This window comes from Phyllostomus discolor, chromosome 1, assembly GCF_004126475.2.
Source record: "Phyllostomus discolor isolate MPI-MPIP mPhyDis1 chromosome 1, mPhyDis1.pri.v3, whole genome shotgun sequence".
NCBI classification, from domain to species: domain Eukaryota; kingdom Metazoa; phylum Chordata; class Mammalia; order Chiroptera; family Phyllostomidae; genus Phyllostomus; species Phyllostomus discolor.
In genome coordinates, this window is record NC_040903.2 from 48,433,554 (window position 1) to 48,458,610 (window position 25,057).

The 25,057-nt window shown below is 36.9% G+C and overlaps 1 protein-coding gene across 3 annotated transcripts in view; it reads right to left on the reverse strand.

Moving 5' to 3' along the window:
* Positions 1-5,575: 5,575 nt before the first annotated feature.
* CCNI (cyclin I) overlaps positions 5,576-25,057 on the reverse strand; it is a 31,566-nt gene continuing 12,084 nt past the window's right edge. The window contains exons 3-7 of one of the 3 annotated variants that reach the window (XM_028505876.2): positions 16,517-16,645; positions 12,936-13,010; positions 12,647-12,787; positions 12,127-12,357; positions 5,576-7,142 (exon numbers count right to left, since the gene is read on the reverse strand). In XM_028505876.2, coding sequence (XP_028361677.1) covers positions 6,699-7,142; positions 12,127-12,357; positions 12,647-12,787; positions 12,936-13,010; positions 16,517-16,645 — 1,020 coding nt within the window. In that variant the 3' untranslated portion in view covers positions 5,576-6,698. The remainder of the gene's footprint in view (positions 7,143-12,126; positions 12,358-12,646; positions 12,788-12,935; positions 13,011-16,516; positions 16,646-25,057) is intronic. The other 2 variants (XM_028505877.2, XM_036022542.1) reach the window with 2 other exon arrangements.

A 25,057-nucleotide genomic window follows, 5' to 3' on the forward strand; every position in this document is an offset into this window, starting at 1 on the left:
TTTCTGGTCCATCTCGCCTTTTTATTTATTGTGAAGCTCTGCTTTACCTTGTGTCCAGAGTTGGGTTTTGGACCATGGGAAATGAACCCTGAACAAATACATATCCTGTCCCAGACAGCAGCGTCATTAGCAGCAGATCAGAATCCAGTCTTCTCCGAATTACCCAGGTGGGTTTCTATGTCTGAAAAAAAATATCCGCAGGGACTTATACCCCCCCCCCCCACACACACACAGCTCTGCCAGTCGAGTCTCTGATTTCTCATCCCATTTGTGACAGGCTAGATTGCTTTATTAGCAGTCACTTCTTCAGGGCAGTTTTTATATATAGTCAAGGGACAGTTTTCAAATTTATTTCTATTTTGGAGCATCAGCATACATTTGAAGCTACCTTTTATTACTTGTCGACAGTCCTTGCTTATTTCCATCAGTTTTTCACTCCCATATTAGGTAGACCACAAAAACACTCCTGGCAGCATCTGCTGCATGTGATGCAGATCCTTTGGAGTGCCCTCTGTATTTAAGAATGGTAATGCAGGCTTCTGTTGAAAGGTGAAATGAAGGAACAGTCCCTGCCTCTCGAACCATCCAATTCTTGGAAAGAAGTTAGGGCAATTGGATGAGCATGCTGGCAAGAGTCTGTCTTTACTTAGATTAAATGATGGAATTATGAGTCAAGAGTCATCCCCTCCAGGATAATCTGTAAGGAGAGAAATTGCTAGTGACCAGTAGTTGGAGGGGGTGGATGGGTGGGTGCCCACTCCCTAGCTGACACCAGAGCATGACAAATTAACATACCAATTATATATTAAACATTGTGTTGTGAAACTGCTGCAGTCATTAAGTACAAAAATTATTCCTTATTTTAAATATTTTAATATCTTTACGCAAGAACTCATTTTAAAAACAAATTCTGCATTGGGTTATAGATGTTTTCTGAACAATATTTAAAAATCAAATTAGGCATGGTTATTTAACATAGAGAAATGTGTATTCTGTTGTTCCTATTCCTTCTTTCCCTTAATTTAGTGCCCAGGTTAAAGGAAGTATAATGGTAATAATTTTAATGGGACCAGGGAGCAAGCTCTAAGTAGGCTGGCAGTCATGTAGGGAAAGCTGGTCACAAACACCACTGGTCAAATGAATTGTCATCTCTTGATCTGGCATTTTACTTCAACAGGTTCCTTTTCTCAAGTGCTGGTAACACTCATAGGTTTTCAAGGTCTGGCTGACTACAAAACCATCCAGGGCTAATCATCTTCAATAATAAAAAATCACTTATCCCACTCTAGACTAGAAAAGCAAGAATTGAGCCATCTGAACCTATTTCTACTGGTATCAGGCAATAAGCTTTCTATTTTCCATTCAAGCTCTTGAAAAATATTACTTGATTTCAGATACAGACTCTGCCGTATTGTTACACATGTAGTCTAGACAGTCTGCTTGAGATGGCCACAGTACTTACACAAGAGAGATCTGATTTTCTGAATTAGTATGTGTTGAGGTGGGGCGGATAAAATTAGCTCATCTTCCTAATAAGTTTGGCCAAACTTTCCCATCAACTGTACCTATCAAATGAACTTCCTTCTTAGTTTAGTTTTTGGGGGATTTTCCCCTATTTTTGGCCCAACTTATGGGTAAACAGTTCCAGTATCTGAAAAACTAATAACATTTCTACACAAAGCCTTTCAGTTTTGCAAATGACTTGTCATCTTCCTTCCTAGAGACCACAGGGTATGGCTCACTTTGAATATCCTGATACTTGAATTAAGGCCACAATATTTAGTCCTTGTGGTTGATACCATTTGACTTTCAGAACAATCTAGCAGGCACTGGCACCTCCACTACTGGTGAAGGGATAGAAATGTTCATTTGAAGATTAGGTATGAGTCTAGGTATCCACTCACCTCCCTTTCCAACAAGTAGCTTTCTATAAATGAGATCTTTTAGTTGCCAGTGGAACACCCAGGTGTGGCACAAACGATTTCACATCTGGCTCAAAAGCAGTTACATACTTGCAGTGCTGTAAGGTGAATACCATTTCAGTTCGCTGTGAAAACTTCCCCTTCAAAATTATGGCATCTTGATAGATCAGAGGAGGCTACAGGCTATTTTGTAACAATGTTGGTCCCTGTCCCACAAAATAAGTGTACTGAGGAAGGATGCAGAACATTCCATAAAGAGCTTGGCTCAACCACACATTCTGCACAATGCTTTTAGACCTCTGGAGCTGTAGTTCTAACTCCTTGCCCTTTATTCATATCCAACCATCCACCTTTCCCACACCCTCCCTCTTACCACACACTTTATATTCTATATACAGCACCAGGCCTATGTTGCTGAGGATATAGTCAGAAACTATGAGTGGCACTTCTATTCTGTAAGCAAACTTCTCGACTACAAAGGTAAGCCCTTTCTATGCCGAACTGCAGAAGTGATTGTAGTCTGAAGAGTGAAAGCACCCTTCCCTCATTGCTTTTCAGTGGTTGCTTGTTTGAAGTCGCCCCTTCATTCTGCATTGTCCTCTTGCCCAATAAACTAAGCTTTCTGATAAATGAGAAACCAGTTCACCAGGTCTATGCTCTTCTACTCCCCCACTGTAGTGTAACACAATACGGTCTACAATTCTGGCATTTTGTCTGCTCTGACCGTTGAAGAGGCAAGAGAAAGGGAGAGGTTCTCATTTCATCCTTGACTCAGTTCCTGGGAACTAAAAAATTAGAATTGTGAGCTCTTCTCAAATTTCCCTATCCAGTAAAGTCATTCTTAGTCACCTCTTACTACACCTTTTCAATAATCCAGAGACGTCAAAAGGAAGAGTATGTTCCTGTCCTACACCTGGGTCTTAGTACATCACAAAAACTACTAACCTCAATATAGTGAGGGAAAGCTTTTGTTTCAGTTCCTTGATGTAAGCTGTGCTACAAAACCCTGCACTTCATTTTTTGATCTAATGATTGGTCAAACCCAACTCAAACTGAAAGCAAAGGTTTAATTTGTATAACTTTTTTTTTTCTTTGGCATAAGACCTGTCAAGCCACCATCACCCCATACCATAGCAGATCTTGTTCATTTTCCCTCATCACCACATGTATAGACCTCCTGTGCTGTGACATGAACTTGTAACTGCAAATAATGTTGAATACTGCCTCGCAACAAGTGTGTTCACTCATTCCCAAACAGTAAGCCCAAACAACTGATTCTCCCAGAAACTTAAAAGATGTTTCATTTTCCTGGAAGCACCATCTAGTGGTCAAAGCTTGTAACAGTAACAGGTGTGGGAAACATTCTATTAACACAGTTTAAGGGCTCATTTCAAGATTTTTGAAGGCTATAGAAGTAACGATTACATGTTAGACAAAACTTCATGATATCAAATGTAAAGAACTACAGGTTTGGGGAGAGTCAGAATTTGAACCTTGTTGGAAAGTCTTAGCTATATGGCAGTGGACAACTCTCTAACCCCCCAATTGTCAATGTACATCAGGCATGCTGTATCCAAGGATGGTTGTGAGAACACCTGGCATGGTTATCTTCCCTTCCGTTAAAAATGTACAAACTGCCTGAAGGATGATTATAGGCTGCCACCATGTTGGCCAAGTATCAGTGACTTAATCACATTTTTTTTAAAGATTTTATTTTTTAGAGAGAGGGGAAAGGAAGGAGAGAGGGAAACATCAATGTGTGGTTGCCTCTTGCATGCCCCCTACTTGGGGCCTGGCCTGCAACCCAGATGTTCCCTGACTGGGAATCAAACCGGCGACCCTCTGGTTCGCAGGCTGGTATCCAATCTACTGAGCCACACCAGCCAGAGCACTTAATCACATTTTAAGTAAAAGACCACTGTGCTGCTTTGGACAGTAATGCTCAAGCACAACTTTGTTTCAGGAATTCACAGTAAATAGCTTAAAAATACAGGTATGCAGAGTGTACAGAACACACATACACGTTGGTTCTAATAACAAGAAGTATTTCTTTGGGTGGGGGGCGGATACCAATGTCTTAATTCCCTCAAAAGTAGGAATGGAGGCTGAATCTCACATCAGCTTGGCTGAGTGAAGAGCTACATTCTAGCTTCCTTCAGAGCTAAAGGCGTAGTTTCAGGAACATTTCTGATAAATCAATTATATTTGACATTTGGGAACACTTCCCCTTGTCTCCCCCTCCACACTAAATTAAGATACCACCTGTAGAGTTCTCCACAGAAAACCATCCTCATTCCATTCTTACAGAGAGAGTGAAGTACACATTTAGCCTCTCCCAGTCTGATCTTCAAGAGATAGAGCATGCACATTCACTTTTTCTGCTGAAAGGAGGGTGAGAGTAAATTTATGCCCATCAAGTTTATTCCATTGCCTGTGTACAGATTTCATGAAATGTTGGGTTTCCTAACCACCAGGAGGCACCAGACAATTATGATCCATAAAGGTCGTTTCCAAGTCTTAGAACAATTTATGATGTGATGCCTAGATTTAAGTCAGGTAACTTGGAATAGGCTACTGACAATAATTGTGGGTATAACAGGATCTAATTTAACAGCAGGAATGTTAATGAAAATTCCACTTTTCAAGAATATTGTACTTTTTGTCTCAATCCATTAATTCAGACCCTTCAGGCAAAATTCTCCAAGAGGCCAGGTTTATGGGAAAGTGCTCAGAAAGATCTGGTCCCCAAAACACTGTAATTTAATTGGTTAAATAAGCTTTGAAGCTTAACAGCTATCAGCCCAACCATCCCACTTCGGCTGCCCATGAAAACAATACTATGTTCCAAACTGATTTACTAGCAGTTTTTTAATAAGATTTGGAAACCTCAAGATCAAGTAGTTAAATTCTTCCTGTCACTCTAACTTCTGTTCAATATGGCTACTGAACTACAAATAAAATATTCTGAATCTAGACTCAATTTTATCACTAGCTTTTTACATAACAAAAATGTTACTCATCTGTTAAGTGGAGGTGGGGGGAATTTAAGTGCCATTTACTTTACAGAAATGGTGAATATGTGCTAGTAAACTTCTTGAAGCTCTCACAATTAAGGAGAATTAAGAAAGAGAAGCAGAGGAAAAGTAGGATATTTTAATGTACATCTGCAAAGCCGTTCTCTTGCTATCTTCACCCTTCTTCCCTCTCCTCACGTTAGTTGCATGTAAGTACAAATTTTCCCTCTGACTGGACTGTAAAGTCTTAAGTAGGCAGGTAGTAACCCTACCACAAAAATTTCAAGAAAGTCGGATGTTGACCTGAGAATACTCTTCCACTGCTAAACTGGAACAAAATTAATAGATTAAAATGCCATATATCTAGATGTGTATCTGTGTCTGCCCTCACAAAGAGTTCCATTAAGATAAGAATTTACTGTTTGGAAGGTCCACAGTCCACCAGTGAAAAAATAACATAAAAGAAAAATTCTTTGTCAAAAACCTACACTCTTCATATTTAAATACCATTTCCTTCATGTTTTATTTTCTGTAAAGCATATTCTTAGTATTTTAATTATTTTTCAGTTTAGATAACAATGCCTAAGCAATCGGGAACTTGCACCTCTTCACAAACACAAAAAAAGAGATACAACAGAGTTAAGGACAACGTTTATTGCTACCAGAGGCTTTTATCATCAGTACATGGTTGGTTTTGACTGCAATACCTTGTTCAGACTGCACAGGGAGCTCAGATTCCAGAAGTCATTAAGAGAAATATAGGTAGGGGCTTGGGAGACAAGAAAGAATAACTTTTATCGAGAAAATACTAATAGCTTAACAACATAAAACTAGGGTACTGAACTTAGTTATTACACATTACAGACCCAAATAATAGAGCTGCCCCAACATCTAAATGGTCTCTCCTACTGCTTATAAAGTGAAAAAGAGTTGATCAGTTACCAAAAAAAATATATAAATTTTAGTTACTACATTTTTCTTTGGTGAGCACCTGGACATATTTATCACAAATTTCTTATGCAAATGCCAAAAATGCTTTCAACAAATCTAACAGTGTCCTAATTACATGCCACCTTTAAGCTTTAGTTTAAGATAATCAATAATAATTTTGTTTCCAGATCTTAGAAATGGAAATGAGACAAACACAAACATCAACATGGTAATTTGAGTCCTTTTTCTATTACCACTTCTGATTTACATGGGGCAATTTTGAAGTAAATTTGAATTTGAATCATAGATTACACATAACTGTCAAGCTGAAATAATTTGTTTGCTAAATTGCTAAAAAATAATTTTGAGGATTTCCTACTCAGTGGAAGTCAGGCTACACATCAACATGCATAAAATTCATTAAGTATCAATAAAAAAGCAAGCAAAAGCAAGGGGAAAATTAAGTCCTGACACTGGGGATAGGGCTTGCTAGCTATGAGTTCTGCAACTTTGAAAAGAAACACTGAATGTAAATTTTTGACATGGGAGCAACCTACATTACATTTAAGCAGAATAAATGGTGAAACTGACAAATACTACAAAGATATTTTTTACTTATAATTGTTGGATCTTTTCAATTTTATACTTTTTTGGTCTTTAAGTGCTTAAATAATGTTGGATTTTAATTAACCACAATATATATTTTTTTTCTTCCTGGCTCACTCAAATCAGCCTGATTAGGTAGACACCTTTATATAGCCTGCCCTGGTTTTCCACGTTCCTGTTCCCAGAGTAGTATACCCCAGTTTGCACTTAAAGGTAACACCTGAAACTACATGACAGACACAGGCTGCAAAGGTGGACAAGGGGAAACATGTCCCTCTTGCCTTGATAAATCTGTGCCACACACAGAACCCACATTTTCTGTAGCATTATCTTCATTATAGAGCCGTTTGATTCCATCATAGAAGTCATCCACTTCCATTTCCTCTACTTTGCGTTTAGCAGAGGCATGCTTGCACCCACTGGCAGCTGGGAGATGATGATAGAAGGCTGCTGGACCTCTGACTGGCACTTCTGGTTTGCTGTTGTCCTTGGAGAAATCTGGGCCTGGGACAGAGGAGGAATGTAATCGGAACACTCCTTTGTCACAGGGCACCAGGGTGTGCTTGAGGGGACGGTAGACATAAACGGAATTTAGAGGCAGGGAAGACTGCAGAGTAGAAAGGTGATGTGCCACAAGCTCCCGACAGTGGATCAACTGGGAGCTATCCATCTGGGACAAGCATTAAAAAAAAAAAAAAAAGTTGGTCATTTAATTGTTGTAGGCTGCTCTATCATCTTTGCTGGCTACTTTTCCATCCTGTGCCGTCTGCACCCCCAGATTCCTTTCCTTGCCCCCATATCTTCTAAACTCAACTCATCTATTTCTCCAGCCTATCCATCATCTTAGGTATTAGGTCCAAATCTGTATTTCTAATATAAGTCTCTTTGGAATTTAAATTCTGCATTTGCTGAACATCTCTGCATGCTGGACATCTTCATGAAAGCAGAAATAATTCTCTTTTGTTCAGTGTTATATACCCAACATTTGTTTTGTTCAGGCTATTCCCCAGTAGGACCTTCACCCTGCTCTCTTTGTCTCTTCTAATCTCTTCAGTGAAGACCAACATACACACAGAATTCATTAACAATTTAAGGAAGAAGCAATTTAAGCAGGCAAGAAGAAATTTAAGTAAGAAATGGAAAAGGCTTTATGGCCTTTAAAATAATTTAAATATTTTTTTTGTTACACAGTGTGAACTTTTGACAAGTAATTTTTTGTAGAAAACAGCTTGACAATACTAGGAAGAAATGTTTTTGTTTAACTTCAGAGATTCACTTATTCTATCTTCTAAGACAATTCAAATATCAGTCCTTTCTGATGCCACCTTTGTCTCTCTCCAGACTCCTATACTCCCAAATTTTAGAACCCTTTGTTTCTATAGCAACCTGTCATCAAACTTAACCACACACTATATTAGCATAATCTATTTAAATATTCAGGCTTTTCCATTACAGAGTATAAGATCCCAACAGGTAGGCATTATATCATATTCATTTTTATTCGTTAAGTTTCTAGCATGGAAGGCCTTCAAAATCTTACCTTTGCTAAGCTAAAGAGTCTAATTAGTTTCTTGGCCCCCCTTCTTTGTAATTATAGCTATAGTGAAAATAGTCTTCCTCTAGCAACATATATTTCTCTCCTATTCAAATTTCTTTAGTGGCACCCCAATACCTACAAGCAGTTAATCTCTTTAGCTTGGTATTAATAAAGCTATCCACAATCTAACCCCAAACTTCTTTTCCAGCCTTACTTCCTAGAATATCCCAATTTGTGCTCTACATTCCTGCCAAACGGGCCTGCTCTCTCTATTCTATACATATCTTGTCCTTCCTTACTTTACCCTTACTTACCCTGTTTCTACTTGTTGAAATTATGTTACCTAACCTATTACCTTACATGTCTGGCTAATTTACCACCACCTTCTTGGAAGCCTACCTTGATCACTTTCCAGTTTTGTGTATATCACAAGCATTTTTGGTCACTTCTCAACCAAGTCTTATTCCTACCTATAACAACCTGCAGCATACAAGCACTACTGTTTGCAATACCACAGAAAAAAATAAAGGAAAACAGCATACTCTGCAAGAACACATTTTGTCACAACTTGTATTTATCTCTAAATACAGGATCTGGCACAAATAATGCCCCCCTTTTTTATTACAAAATCATAAGCATGCAATTCTGTAACATAACTATCACACTCAAGCACAACATATGACATTTTAGGTGTGATGTTCAAATTAAAATTATTACACCTGTAGTATTACCCTACCAACCACACGCAAGCAGGCCTTCCTCTGCCGGAGCCTATATATTCATTACTCGTCATCCAGGAAAAAACAGTGGAACAAAAGCACACAGAAGAGAGATGGGATTTCAAAATTTTCTAAGACAGCCCTGGCTGGCGTAGGTCTGTGGATTGAGGGTGGGCTGCAAACCAAAGCATCACAGGTTCAATTCCCAGCCAGGGCACATGCCTGGGTTGCAGGCCCTGGCCCCTAGCAACCGCACACTGATGTTTCTCTCTCTCCCTCCCTTCCCTCTCTAGAAATAAATAAATAAAATCTTTAAAAATTTTTTTCTAAGACAATTGATACCCTTAGCCAATACTTCAAGAAGCCCTCAAAAGAGAGGTAATAGAAATGAAAGAAATTGGGAAGTGAATAAAAGCTACAGTGTAAAAACTATTTCTAAAAAGTTAAGTACCTAGCTTAATAAACTGCTTTAGCAAATAAATGATGCCTAGTGGCCTACAAAAGTAAAAGTACAAATATTCTACTGCCTTGGTCATTAGGCGTAACACCACAGCAGAATTCTGAAAGAAGGTGAATTTTAAGTAAAAGACTTTTATGTCACTATAATCTTTCTCTGTGAAAAAAATAATAAAGTTAAGTTATATTTTAGAGGTGAGGGCTAGCAAAAAAATGGTAGAGAGAGAAAGACATTAGAGTAAATGGTGAAAGTTTACAGGGCAGACATCCAAATAGGTTACTGCTAGAAAGAGGGAAAAAATAGCATGACATAAGTGATAGGCCCTTCGGACGGACCCGGGTTTACTGGACAGCATGAAGCACTAAAAATCCTACTGCAATAGTCTGACCGTAGGCGCCTTCAGGAAGAACTGGAAGACTCTGGTAAGAAAGGGTCTACTTCTTTAATGAACTACTCTAATATTAAACTATACTACCGCAGGGGACCTCTACCTTGACTACTGCCTGGCTAGTGACAAGGGAGCCACCACAGTATTTTGGGTAGAGTTTAACTTTCTAGGTTATCAAGGAAGAGGGGCACATCAGTCAGAAAAAGGAGGACACTGAGTACAGCCCCAGAATTAGAGCAGAACAAGAAAGGTTTAGCCATCCCAAAATGGTGGCCAACAAGCAACATAAGAGCCAACAGGGGTGGGGGTACTAGCAGAGACAAGAGGAAGCTTGCCTTTCAATCGAAGAAACACTCACTGCATTTTGGAGTCCAGGGGGGATGGGGATGGGGCCAGATACACAGCTAGAGCCAGCGCCAGTGGTCTCCATACAGCATAAGGTGTCTGACAGACCACTGGCAGTCCTCCCAAACCAGAACAATGGGAATCATGTCAGAAGCAATTCTGGCATGATCTCACCAATCTGATGCAAGAATTTCCTACACTAGAATGAGAAATCCAGGAGGAATACCTGATACTACTATGGCCTTGTCACAGGTCTAATCACAAGATTTTAGACCTAATGTTCCTACCTAAAAAGGAGCAAACTTAGCAAAAACAGAACTGAGTCTGGAAGAATCAGAAACCATCAGGCTTGGACCACAAGGGTCGAACAAAATGATTTCTAAGAAGGTTCCTTCAATTCCCAGTTTATAATGCTTCTCCAGTAAAGGGGGAAACAAGTTTCTGTGAACACTTTCTTCTTCTAGAACCAGAAGACTTACAAAAAAGGATTAAGCAGATCCTCCAGTATTCTTCAGTAGAGAACAAGCCCGAAAAGCTACAGAATACGCATGCTACTCACAGCATTCTTATTATTTATGCTTCCAAGTCTGTTCTTTCTCTGTGATGATAACACTTCAAATAGCAAATTTTTTGTGTACTAGCTTGGGAACGGGAACAGAGACCAAGTCAGGTGGCATTTAGAGATATGTCATTTGTTCCAATAAAAACCATACATACATATATACATACATACATAAAATATAGGAGGTTATCTATTAATGGTCCCCACTTCCTGTCTAACATAATATAATGACTAATATTCAACTACATTTTTCCAACATTCTAGGTAGGCAAAATAAATTTTCTGTGCCACACTATTCATGTATATGGTGGTTTATGATAGTTTCTCAAAATTCCCATGAAATAGCATCTATCTCTTAGGATTTATTTTCATTACAGGATTTATTTCAATGGAAATAAATACTTCTCAATTATTTCCATCTAACATATGTTGTTACACTAAACATCACATGTCCCAGGGATGTAGAACAAACTGAGCCATGCTAATAACAGTGGAACAAAACACATAAAAGAGGGATGGTACTCTGGTTAATATGCTGCTCTGGTTATTACCCTTTTTATAAAAAGATTCTTAGCCTTTCTCTGCTCACACACTAGGTCCTAGAGCCTGAAATTCTCAAAGCTAAGAGGCAGCACTAAGGTACTAAGTTTTATAGTTCACATCTATAAGATCACCAGTTATAACCATCTTATACAGAGCACCAAATTAAAGCATTATTTTCTTGTTTTTATTTTATAGTATTCTTGTATAAATTTTAATAACTCAATAACCGCAGCTCTTTGTTAAAATTACTTCTTTTTATATTAAAAAAATGTTTTCAAGTTCAAAATTTAAGCCTTTTCTGTAAATAAAATCCAATGAAACAAGTCAGGCTAACTACTGCCAAATGAGAATAGGGACATATAAGGAGAAAGCAAGTTCATAAGTCTTTTATGGATTCAGTTGGCAGAGGAGTAAGGTTTGCAGATCTAAACTTGTAAATTCTATCTGGTGACATGAAGAGAACTAATAAAAATTCTCTCAAAGTACTTGCTAACATATGGCACTATTACTAACTTTCCACTGGAATGAGAATTTTCTCCACTAAACCCTTACATTTTACATACAGTTGATAAATTATGGACTAATCTCAGGCAGTAACAGGAAGTACCAGGACAAAACCTCTTTCAGAAAGCCTGTTTTCTACTTGCCAAACTGATACAAATACTTCATTTTCTAGCCAACACTAAATCATGTGCTTGTCTAAAAAGCAACTGGTTACAATTTATGTTTTTAACATAAAATGAGTGGAGTACTATAGAAGTACTATAATGAAAGCTACAAATGCAGCTGGGAAGGTTCTTCATATAAAACTAAAGGAGAAGATATTATTGAAAATTGTATCAAATCTTTCAAGATTCTTAATGACTTTAAGTAATCTAGAAGGGTTGAAAGGAATCAAGAAAATAGTATATAAACTTTACAGGAGAAAAAAAAGACTACCTTTAAATTTAAAGTGTAAATTTCTTCACACTGTCTACTCCTAAAAATGGTTTGCCATTACAAAATTAGAAATGTCTCTTAGTTTTATAACCATTTGGCAACCCTTTTTATGAACGTAAGAAATATACTTAAAATGAACACTACTTAATTAAACTGACACCTACCTGTGCTTTCTGAAGCAGTTCAATTGTAAGGGGAAGCCAATCAGGAATGAGTTTCTCCATTTCCAAACTAACCATGGCCAGAGCAAGCATGGATCCTTTGAATTGCAGAAACTGGTTGCAGGCCATACAGTGAAGTAGTTGCTTGGTTAGGATTGCCAAATGTTGAGACGGGCTCAGTTTGGGCCAACTGAAAAGTAACTGAGGCCTAGTTGACACAGCAATGGCATGGAACTAGAAAACAAAATCACAAGATAATTCTAGTTTTACTTAAATGTCTACGTAAATTATGTACAGAAATTGATGAAACCTCAAGTATTACCCAATGTTTAATTTTTTTAAGTTAGAAATTTTAACATCAGTGATTTGACATATATCCTAATTTCTAATTTTTCCTTGGCTAATTGCAGTAAGTTCCCTTTTTATAAAAATCATAATAAAACAAATGAGCAGGGAATTTACTTTTCTTATTGAAATAGGACTACATGTTTAAATAAAAAACTAAGACTTCAGGTATATTTACAATGTGAAGAAAATCCAATGGTGTGGCTGTGTGAAGGTCCCAATTCAACTTATCCAGAATAATTCTCTCCATCCTCAGAATTTCAGATGCAGAACATCCACAGAAACTGTCTCTTGCCAACACCTTCAGTACTGGAATTCTCTATTCAAAGCAAAGGGAACCACAGGATAGGGAGAAGACAGAAAAAAATTTATTTCAATTTTTGTTTTGGTAAACAAAGAGCAAGTGAATAAATGGAGAGAGATATTCAAAAAAGAGACATAACTAATCTTTAAAGAAAAATATTTACCTCATCTTCCTCAACAGTCTTGGCGGCTAGGAAAAAACAGCTGATTGCAATACAACTCAAGTATTTTGGATGGGCCTAAAATTTTGAAGAGGGAAAAAGTAACTTCAGTGATTCTTCAGAATTTATGAGTTTATTTTTTAAAACTAGATTATGTACATAAGACAAGTATGCATACTTTTGATGGAATGCAATTAATGATTCCTACCCACTGCTTTCTAAAATCAGAGTTAGCTTTTAACTCCCCTACCCATATGATATTCTGTAGAAGTACTAGGATCATTTCCCTGGCTGGAAGTTCAACCAATGCTAGCCAAAGTTCATTTCTATCCAGCATAAAAGACCTTTAATTTAGAAGACAATTTTTAATTTAATAAATAAAATTCTCCAAATTAAAAATATGTATTTGTGTGCGTATATTTTTAAAGCTAGCTTTAGGCTCTTTACTTATGTCAATAAAATCAACACATTAAGTGTTAGGGGAATGAAATAGATAATATCAAAAGGCTATTATTAATAAAGTTCAAATGCTTTAAAAAATTAGAGGACAGCAGATGAGTAGAAGTTTTCTAATTATTAATGTCCACACACACAAAATTATATATTCAAGTCACATGGTAAGAATGAAAGGCTCCTAAATATATACAGAATCAATTAGTGAGTTTAAAAAAAAAGTCCTTGGGTTTGACACCCATAGTAGGGCTCAAAATTGCCTGTTTTCATTATCTGTAATGAAGTTGGTCCACTTTCTACCTTACTGGTAGAATAAGGGTTTGCCAATCCAGTATCAGAATCTAGTTTTAAATAACCAAAACAATTCACTCCAACTATATTAAATGACACAGAGGTCAGTGATATAACACAAAGAAAACTTGAATCAACATGTATTTTATACTTAAATATTATATTCATTCCTGTGAGATTGGGAAAGCCTTCTGATGACCAGAATATAGCCTTGATTAATTAACTAACTTATTTAATAAACATGCCAATGATCACTGCCTCAGTACAAGTGGCATACTGTCTAGGAATCTTAGAATCTTCTGCCCGTATGACACAATAAAAGCTGGTTCAATACTATCAATATTTTAAAATGATCATTAATACTAATCATTTAATACAATTCAGAAAGTACTTCCATAAATTACATCTATTACATCTTTCTACATATGAGAAAACAATCTCACAGGTTAAGGGACACTACACAAGTGATCTAGAAAGTGACTAAGAACTTACTGATAAAGTAGTTTTTTCCAGGCTCCCTTATTTCCCCATGTGTACAAACAACGTATCAAACCCACATCCCTGAATAAATCGGAGTTCATTACAAAGAAAAGAGTCCAGCAGTTAACTCTGGGTAGGCAATACAACCCCTGAATCAAGGGCACCAATAATAAATTTAGTAATAAAAAGAATCCCAGCAGCAAATGTGATTTTATTTTTAAATAAACAGTAGTTCTCAGACCTGGCTATACATCAGGATGTATTCTTTAAATATAAGCAAACTATTAGAGATTCAGAATCAGTAAGTCTGGGAGAGGGGTCAGGATCCAGGTCCACACTTTTAAAGAGCTTCATAACACTTTATTCTACACAGCTAGGATTAAGGCTCCTCATTATTATACCCTTTTACAGTGTACTTTAAGTGCCTTTATTTAAACTATGAATACATTTTAGATTGTTTCAATATAGATTGACTATCTCTAAGCAATAGTATCTGATGCTATTAACATGATAGGACCCATTAAATACGAAATATGAAAAAATGAGATTATCCTTGGCAAATTCTCTAATTGTTTTAGCAATTTTGCCCAAGTCTGTTTAAAATTACACTGGATCTTAGCCAAAAGGCCAAGAAGCAATGTTTAAAATGTTTAGTAAGGTTGATAATAATCTTTTCCATAACAGAAGCTACAATAAGTTAACTAATAATTTTTAAAGAATATACAACCCAAGAAAGGACAATAACCTTAAACACCTCTTTGTGAAAGGGAGGTTTAGTTGTTATAGGAGGTTGGGTGTAGGGATAGGGTCCTTTGATAAGAGATAAAAGTTGGCATTTCAGATAATCCAGACTTTAGGCAATTAGTATCAATATAATTTTTTAAGTTTTGGGGGTTTTTTTAAGTCTCTTAAGTTTAAAACATAAAAAGGTAACTGAACAGCCATCCAAATTCTATGGCTTCTACTTTTTTATATCTAATAAGAAAGTACCCTCTAAACTGAATTCATAGTTTCCCCAGGTTACATATTCTTAGGCATAGAAATAGCAACAACTGAAGTGCTTTTTTACTTTTTCATGCCTTGCCATTAAATAAATACTAACTTTCTGCTTTAAATCTGTTGAGGGCCCATTATGACTGATTTTACATAATATAACCAAAGATATACCAACAACGTGAAACTTACATACACATTTTTTAATCCTCATGCAAGGATGTTTATTGATTTTAGAAAGAACATGAGGAGACAGAGAGGAAGAAACATTGATCGGTTGCCTCCTACATGTGCCCCATCCAGGGATCCAACTCACAACCTAAGTATATGTACTGACTGGGATCGAATGTGCAACATTTTGATGTGCAGATGACACACCAACTGAGCCACCCAGCTAGGGCTAACTCATACATTTTGTTAAATGCTGCCATTTGACAAAAATACACCAAGCTATTTTACAACAGTCTGGTTCATCTTGTTGTGCTCCAAGTGTATACCTCTAGAAAGCATATACTGTTCAGGAAAATAAACAATATTCGATAAACAAAAAATGATGGAGAAAAATTTGCAATAGGCACATTCGTACACCAATGTGTTAAATAAAAGATGACTAAACATTCTGTCAGTGCTATGTAATATTAAAAGCAGGCCAAAAATTTCATAGGTTAAATATGTTAGAAATACTTGTAGCAAAAAAATTATAGAATATATACCCTGACTGGTGTGGCTCAGTTGGCTGGGTGTCATTGGCCGGTTGAAGTCCCAGTGAGGGCACATGTCTGGGTTCTGGGTTCAGTGTCCAGTTGGGGTAAGTACGAGAAGCAATGGATCAATGTTTCTCTCGTACACTGATGTCTGTCTCCCTCTCCTTCTCCCTCCCTTCCCTTCTCTTTTAATAAATAAAATCCTGACAAAAAATATATAAGGATTTTATTTATTTTTAGAAAGAGGGGAAAGGAGGGACAGAGAGAGGGAGGTAAACATCAATGTGCGAGAGGAACATCTATAGATTGCTTCTTGCATGCTCCCACCGGGGACCTGGCCTGCAACCCAGGCATGTGCCCTCACTGGGAGTGAAACCAACAGCCTTTCATTTGGGGGGACGATGTCCAACCCACTGAGCTATACCAATCAGAGCTAAAAATAAATAAAATCTTTTTAATAAAATTTACAGAATACAAGTAGAAACATTTCTGAAAACTTAAAGCCATAGAAAACATCATGTCTTCTTACAGGTACACAAATCTTGTCCATGAAGGTTTTCCCATTCCTTTCCAGCTTATAGAATGTTTACTAATACCCCTGGTTTAGCATATAAACCCTCAAACAAGAGTCTGGGTTTAAGTGTATCTAAAGCAATTAATTACCTTTACAGTGGCTAAAAACCTATCCAAAAGACTGCTAGCCAGAGCAAATGTTTCTGGGTAAAGGTTGAATTGGTACTTGAGTTTGGCCAGCCATTGAATCACTTCATCTCTCTGGGATGCAGAAACACTCTGTAAGGGAACAATTAAAACATAAAAATTAAAATAAAATAAAACAAGTTTCAAGTTATCATCAAGATTGTTTAGAATTCTCTCTTTTAAAAGGTTAGCAATGCTATGTAATAGTGTTTATATGTTAAAAAATGTTCTTTTTTAATGTTTTTGAGTTTATTTAAAATCTAGCAAATGAGATAAAAGAAGATAAAATTTAGGGAGAGGCTTTAATAACTTCTGGCCAAGATGGAAACATAGGCAGACACTTTTTGCCTCCTCACACAAACATAAGAAGAATCACAACTAACCTCAAAATAAAAAAACAACCAAAACTGCCAGAAAATCAAACTGTAATAAAGGCTGACAACCCCTTAAGGAGTTAAAGAAGAAATATTCATCCAGATGGGTATGAGGAGCAGAGAGGACACGCCAGTGAAATGTGGCAGATAAAAACCTAGAAACCGGGAGGGATAACTGGGGAGCCGGTGTTCCCAGCCCCAGGCTAAACCACGCAGTCCTGGGTTCTAGTGTCGGGAAAATAAAACCTCACAATTTCTGGCTGTAAAAACCAGTGGTGATTAGGGTGGTGGAAGAAACTGCCAGTCTCTCAGGAGACTCAGTGTAAAGGACGAGCACAGTCCTAGAACATACACAAACCCACCCACTCTGCTATTCAGCATCAGGGCAGCCCTAGAAGGGTGTCAATCACTTACGGGAAGTGGGGGAAGTGACTGGAAATGGGCAACAGCTGAGCAAGCAGCACTGCTCCCGCTCCAATCCCTCCCCTATATACAGCACCACAAAGCAACAAAGAGGTTTTCCCCGCCCAGGTGAATACCTAAGACTCCGCCCCTTACATAAAAAAGCAGCTCTACTTAAGACACAGAAACATACACAGGGAGGCTGCCAAATTGAGGTGAAAAAGAATTATGGCCTAAACGAAAGAGATCAAAACTCTAGAAAAAGAACTACGCAAAATAGAGATAGCCAAACTATCAGTTCAGAGTTCAAAACACTGGTGACACAGATGCTCAGAGAAATCATTGAGTACAACACATTAAAGGGAAGGAGTGAAGGCTTCACTAAGTAAAATAAAGAAAAACCAACAGGGAACCAACAGTGAAGGGAAGGAAGCCGGAGTTCAAATCAACAATTTTGAACATAAGGAAGAAATAAACACTCAACTAGTACAGAATGAAGAAGCAGGAATTCAGAAAAATGAGAAGAGAGTAAGAGATGACTCTGGGACATCTCCAAAAAAACCAACATCCACATCATAGGGATTCCAGAAGAAGAGGAAGAGCAAGAAATTAAAAACCTACTTGAAATAAAGAAAACTTCCCTCATAAATAAAAATAAAAATATATTACTTATATTATTCATCAGAAAGTACAGATACACAATTCCAAGGAAGTACACAGAGTCCAGAAAAAGTTGGACCCAAAGAGGGTCACACCAAGGCACATCATAATGAAAATGCCAAAGGTTAAAGATAAAGAGTGTCTTAAAAGCAACAAGAGAGAAGGAGACAGTTAGGTACCTAACAAAGGAGTTCCCAGAAGACTATCAGCTGATTTCTCAAAAGAAACTTTGCAGGCAAGAAGTATCCAAAGTGATGAAAAGCAAGGACCTACAACCAAGATTACTCTATCCAGCAAAGCTATCATTTAAAGTTGGAAGGGCAGATAAAGGCTTCCCAGACCAGGTAAAGCTACAAGAGTTCACCATCATCAAGCCCTTATTATAGGACTTACTTAAGAAAAAGAAGAAGATTAAAACTATGAACAGTAAAATGACAACTCACAACTATCAACAACTGAATCTAAAAACAAAACAAACTAAGCAAACAACTAGAACATGAAGAGAATCACAGAATGGACATCACATGGAGGGTTATCAGTAGGCAGGGGGAGGAGGGAGAATGGGGGAAAAGGTACAGGAATTAAGAAACATAATTGGTAGATACAAAATATACTGGGGCGTGTTAAGAATAGAATAGGAAATGCAGAAGTCAAAGAACCTATATGCACAATCCATGGATGTGAATGAAGAGGGGACTGCTGGAGGAAAGGGGGATACAAGGCAGAGGGGGACAAAAAGGAAAACATTGAGATAACTGTAATAGCATAATCAAGAAAATATACTTAAAAAAGCATTAGGGAGTGGGGCATGGGGGATTAAATGGTAATGGAAAAACAAATACAATAAAGATTAAATTTTAAAAAATAAAATAAGAACTCCAAGAAAATCTGTATGTATTGGTTATAGCGTTTAACATCAATATCTAATATTACCATTCTTTACTAAATAAAATCTTTGCTATGTCACCTCACCATCTATATTTAAATTAATTTGAAGTGTTCGGGTAACATAACATTTTAAAGTTTAAGTAACACTGTTATCAATTGGCAGTAATTTTTGGAATTAAGTTTTTCCAATTCTTAAAAATAAGAAAACATAGTGAATTTCTAAGACAACAAATAGGCATTAAACTACTTTAGGAAATAGACTATGATAACAAAATGACAACCCATTAAAAACAAAGCTAAAGTCAACAGGAATAAATATAAGATATGAGGGACAATAAATTACACATTGAAAAATGATGAAAAAATACTAACGGGGAAATTCACCTGACCTAATTACCAGTGGAGAGATTATTACACAAACACAAAACATATTGTTGTTTTAATCCTCCCACATATTATTTTTAACTGCTGAATATAGGCTTAATTTTTAGAAGATGCACACTTTAAAGCAGTAATGATTTAGATATCTCTATTCTTGAGTTTTTCGGGCACCATAAAAACAAAACTAACTTAGCAATACTGAATCTAATAATAAATAAAACACATCTATATAAGTACTACTTCTGCCAGGTAAACAAAACAAAGTACAGAAATGACTCTGTGATTAGTAGAAAAGAGTATTTTTCAGTAACTGAGGGTTCCAAACAAGTAAAAGTGTAATCCAAGCTCTGCACTCACAACCATTTTTTATAGAAAACTCTTTAAAAATATATTACTTAGCCCTGGCTGGTGTGGCTCAGTGGATTGAGTGCCGGCCTGCAAACCAAAGGGTCACTGGTTCAATTCCCAGTCAGGGCACATGCCTGGGTTGTGGGCCAGGTCCCCAGTAGGGGGTGCGTGAGAGGCAACCACACACTGATGTTTCTCTCCCTCCCTCCCCCCCTCTAAAAACAAATCAATAAAGGTCTTTAAAAAAATAAAAATAAAAATATATTACTTATATTATTCCTCAGAAAGTACAGAGACCATAGCTTAAAACTTTTCCTGATCACTCAGGGTCAACTTTATCAAAAGAGAGGGGCATTAAGAGCTATGAAAACATGAAGGGCAAGGCACCTCCTCAAACAGGTATTGCAGCTGAACTTTCTTCTCTTTCCTTTTGGATTCCTTTAGTGTTATAAGGAATATGTGACCTGGTATTTATTATAATCTCAGCCATTCCACTGGCTAATTTATTTTATTCCAGCTCCATTTTCTGTCACTTTCAGCTTTGGCATTACAAAGTAAACTGTTTCTCTGTGTTGGCCAAACCAAAACTAATTACACATACAATTGTTACATCTAGCTTATTAGATTAATCACCATACATTCACCTTCTGATTAATTTGTCAAATAAGGACTGATCTTAGAATACTGCACAATAGTGAAAATGAGATATAGTTTACAACCTCTTCATTAACATCTCACCATTAAGCTGGTGTTAAAAATATGAACAATATGAAAACACCTGACAATCGACATTTTAGTCTGTCCATATTAATAAACATTAAGTGTCTATCATATTTTAAGTCCCAGGTATACAATGATGAATGAAAACTCCTTGTTTAAACTTCAAAACTTAAAAGTCTCATGGTAAGACAATCAAGAAATGTAAAAAAACTATGTATGGTAAATGCTGTAAGTGGCATGCAGAGAGTGCTGGGGTACAGACTGGAAGGGCACGTGGCTCAGTGTGAGAGTCAAATTAAAGCATCTTATAGGAGACAGCAACAAGGTGATATATTAAAAGTAAAAAAAGTACCTTGGCTAGTGTGGCTCAGTGGATTGAGAACCAGCCTGCGAACCAAAGGGTTGCTGGTTCAATTCCCAGTCAGGGCACATGCCTGGACTGCCAGGTTCCCAGTAGGGGGCATGTGACAGTCAACCACACATTGATGTTTCTCTCCCTCTTTCTCCTACCCTTCCCCTCTGTCTAAAAATAAATAAATATTTTTAAACATATATAAAACCTCTCTTCTTAAAAAAGTAAAAAAGAGGAGGAAATGATTTTACAAGGCAAAAAGCCACATGAATTTTATTCTGAAGGACAGGAATGTCGACCTAGAGGCAATAACCTATTGTTAAGCTCCTCCACTTCCAAATAATAACAAGATGTTGAAAAAGACTGCCAGAACCAATACTCTGATATTCAGTGATACAATTCCATGAATCAAAAAGAAACATAAAGAGGTTCATGGGACTGAAGCTGTGGGGCTTAACAGGTTCTGGGTGCATAGGGTAGCAGAGGAATTTATGTCATACAGAGACTACTGTCCAACATGACACAGAAAACCGGAGTTGGGCTATTACAGCCAAGGGCTGGATTCTCTGCCCACAAGGAGAGTCTGAAAAAGGCCGCAAAACACTAGTGTTTGAAGCTATGGCTTCTCCAGGAAGGTCAGAAGAAACTAATACAGCCCTACAGCTAGGCCTTGGTTTAAGCACTGTTAAGCAAAGTCACTGGTTCTACCATATCCCATTTTACATAGAGCCCTGAGGTGCTTGCTACTTTAAGATTTACTTTTGAACTAGGGGGTCCTAAAGGTCCCTGGAACCAAGTGAAGACAGTCACAAAACTTCTAGATGGAAAGTGTTAAACATTCAAGAGAAATTAAATTCCTACCAAGATAAGTTTTTATCTGAAATTCCAAAACCATGAGAAAAGTAATGTCAACTAAGCTATCCAAACAAATCAATGATATGCACGTAAAGTCACACAAGGAGTGAGAGATAGTGGTATAGTCTAATGAAAATGATGAGACTTAGGGAGGTGAAAGAACATTTCTACAGTAGCAATGAGGAACAAGAACACCATTAATTCCACTGTCAGGTCAGAGATACAGTGCTGGTATAGGACAACAAACATCCCTAAATGACATTATATTACATATAAGGTGACTACCTGGTGTCTGACATTAAACAAATAAAACAAACATATAATTGCAAGAAGTGACACAAAAGATGGACATAATGTGCTATCAGTGTGCAATACAAAGGAACACAGCTAAATAGAGTTCCATATCATAATTATAACTGTTATAACTTATATAAAGTGGAAACAAAGAATATAAAAAGCACTCAAATATTCTGTCTTTTCTCACTTATAAATATACTTGATGCTCTAATAATGCCTGAAAAAATAAGTTTACAAAGTATTACATATAATTACAATACAATTAGTTATGAAAGTGACCATGACAGTATCTTTGAACTTTAATATCCTTTATATTAAAATTTTAGAATAAGGCCAAGAAAGCATTTCTGCATTGCTAGTTAGTATTATCATTACTAGCCAAAACTAACAACAACAACAACAACACACACACACACTAATAGTCTAAAAAGACTCCCTCTTGTTGGAGCTATTATGAATGGCATCACTTAAATTTTTAAAAATTTTAGTACGCTTATATCTATATTCTAGTATATAGAAAATAAAATAGATTTTTATATAGTGACCATCAAAATTAGCTTACTAATAGTTGCAAAGTATTGAATTTTCTGTATATTATACACTATCAAGTGATATTGATTCTAAGATCACTTTTCAAACTAACTCAAATATGTACTAAACAGTAGTACAGATACATTTGTAGTATCAGAACACATTTACAAAACTTAAAATTCTGTGCCTAAATAATCACATTTAGGAGGGAAGGTGGGAAAGAGGCCTGCCCACCAACCTGCTCTCACTAGATGATATTTCCTGATCAGGGGATCCGTTTTCTCTTATATGAACTGCTCAACAGGGTTAATTTAGTTGGCTAAACTATACCCAAAGAGAACTGATTCAACATGGTAAAACCCAGGGTTTTATATTCTACATGCTGCTATTCTAATCATTAAAAGACAAATACTTCCTAGCCTAAACTCTAAATATTCACCATTACCTCGAAGATTAAGTAGAATCCCCCACACATGACAGGCATACAAATCCCTCTATGACCTAACTCTCTAGTCTCACTCACGTTCCATCACTTTCTGCCTTAAAATTCAAACTCTAGAAATAGTACTTGTATTTATGGTTCTTCTTGCTCCTGCCATGCTGTTTTGTATCACTGTTCCTTTGTTCATAGTGTTCCCTATGGCTGGAACACACTCCCCTTTCTCGTTTACCTGTCTTATTATTTATTCTTCAAGAGCTATTTCAATGGTCACTTCCCCATGAGATACTTTTCCTGATAACTCAAGCTGGGCCAAGAAACTTCCTGTGTTCCCACAGATCCCTTACTATACCTGTGAAGTTCAACATTTTTTTTTTCTTAAATTACATTTCTTGCTTCTTGGCTATAATGTAGTAGATAGCCGCAAATCTACACTCAAGCTGAGAAGAACCAGAAAAACTATTAACAACAAAAACAAGGCACCAGAACTGCTAGGATGACCAGGCTTTAAGGAACCAAGATTCTGGAGAGATAACTCAACATTCTGCAGCAGCTTTTCCTTCAGAGCATTTGTCCATCCTTTGAGTATAGCAAGAGGCTGAGTATGGGCAAAGAAACCAACAGGGCTTTTTTAGGAATCTTTAAAAGCTACAGACAAAATCTGGAGACTCAAGGAGCCAAGAACCTAGCAGGGAGGGGAAAGGCCAGAGTTCTGAATGTGATACTCAGCTAATTTTCTCCTTACATTTTCAGAATGAAATTCTGCAGTTGGGAAAAATAGGGGTCTATCTAAGAAACTAAGCGTAAAACTTCTGAAAAATCAAGAATGAATGCAGGGGAAAGTTCAGCACTCTTTAGGAATAAGGGGCCCTGCTGAACACTCCAAGCTCTCAGCTGGAATCCTTGGCTACACTCCAGGAATTGGGGCAAACCAAAGTTGGATGAAGCCATAACAATTGCAACCCAGCCTCCAGGTGGCAGTCTCTTCACTGGATTAAAGAAATTTTCTGCTCAGTTTGCCCACTAGAGGAAAAACTGAACCCTCCTGCAGAAAGATAACATGTAAAGCCTCTACAATTTTTCATAACATTCAGCATCCAATCAAAAGTTATCAAGCAAAACAAGAGAAAAAAAAACATGTGACCAAAACCAAGAGAAAAGGTGGGAGGAGGGGGTAAAACAACAACAAAAAGAGATCTTGGAGTTATCAGAAAAGAAAATACAAAAAAATAGAGGAAGAGAAGGAAAATAAATTTTTAAAAAAGATGAAGAATTTCACTGGAGAAATTTACCCTATAAAAAAATGCAAAGGACCTGGCTGGCGTAGCTCAGTGGATTGAGTGCGGGCTGGGAACCAAAGTGTCCCAGGTTCGATTCTCAGCCAGGGTACATACCTGGGTTGCAGGCCTTAACCCCCAGCAACTGCACATTGAAGTTTCTCTCTCTCTCTCTCTCTCTCTCTCTCTCTATCTCCCTCCCTTCCCTCTCTAAAAATAAGTAAATATCTTAAAAAAAAAGATATTTTTACTTTTTTAAGTAAAAATCTTTAAAAAAATGCAAAGGGAAATTCTAGAACTGAAAAAATATAATAACATAAATTAAGAACCCAGTATATGTATCTAACAAATTAGACATGGTTGCACAGCTATGCAGGACAAATTTATAGTTTTAAACGCCTATATTAAAAAGAAAAGCTAAAAATCATTATTTAAGCATCTATCTCAAGATAAAAACAGCTAAGTACACAAGACAGAAGCAAATAGTGAAACTAAGAGCAAAACTTAAAAAAAAAAAGGAAACAAATGTACTATAGAGAAAATCAACAGAACTAAAAGACTAATTGACAGACCTCCACACAGACTGATTAAAAAAGCACAAATCAACAAAGAATTGAGCAAGAGAATATCACTACGGACCCTTTATATGTTAAAAAAGATGATATTATGAATAACTTTACACAATTTAAAAATGTAGACAAGTGAATCAATTCCTTGAAAAACACAATTTACCAAAATTGAAATAGGGTTTCATAATTACCAAAGAAATTAGATTATTAAACACTTTCCCATAAACACATCTCTAGACCCCATCTCTGTGAAATCTTCCAACATTTAAGAAAGATATAAGCCCTAGCCGAGTGGCTTAGTTGGTTGAAGCATCGTCCCATATACCAAAAGGTTGAGGGTTCAATCTCGGTTAGGGCACATACCTAGATGCAGGTTCAAGCCCCAGTCAGAGTGTGTACAGGAAGTAATGAA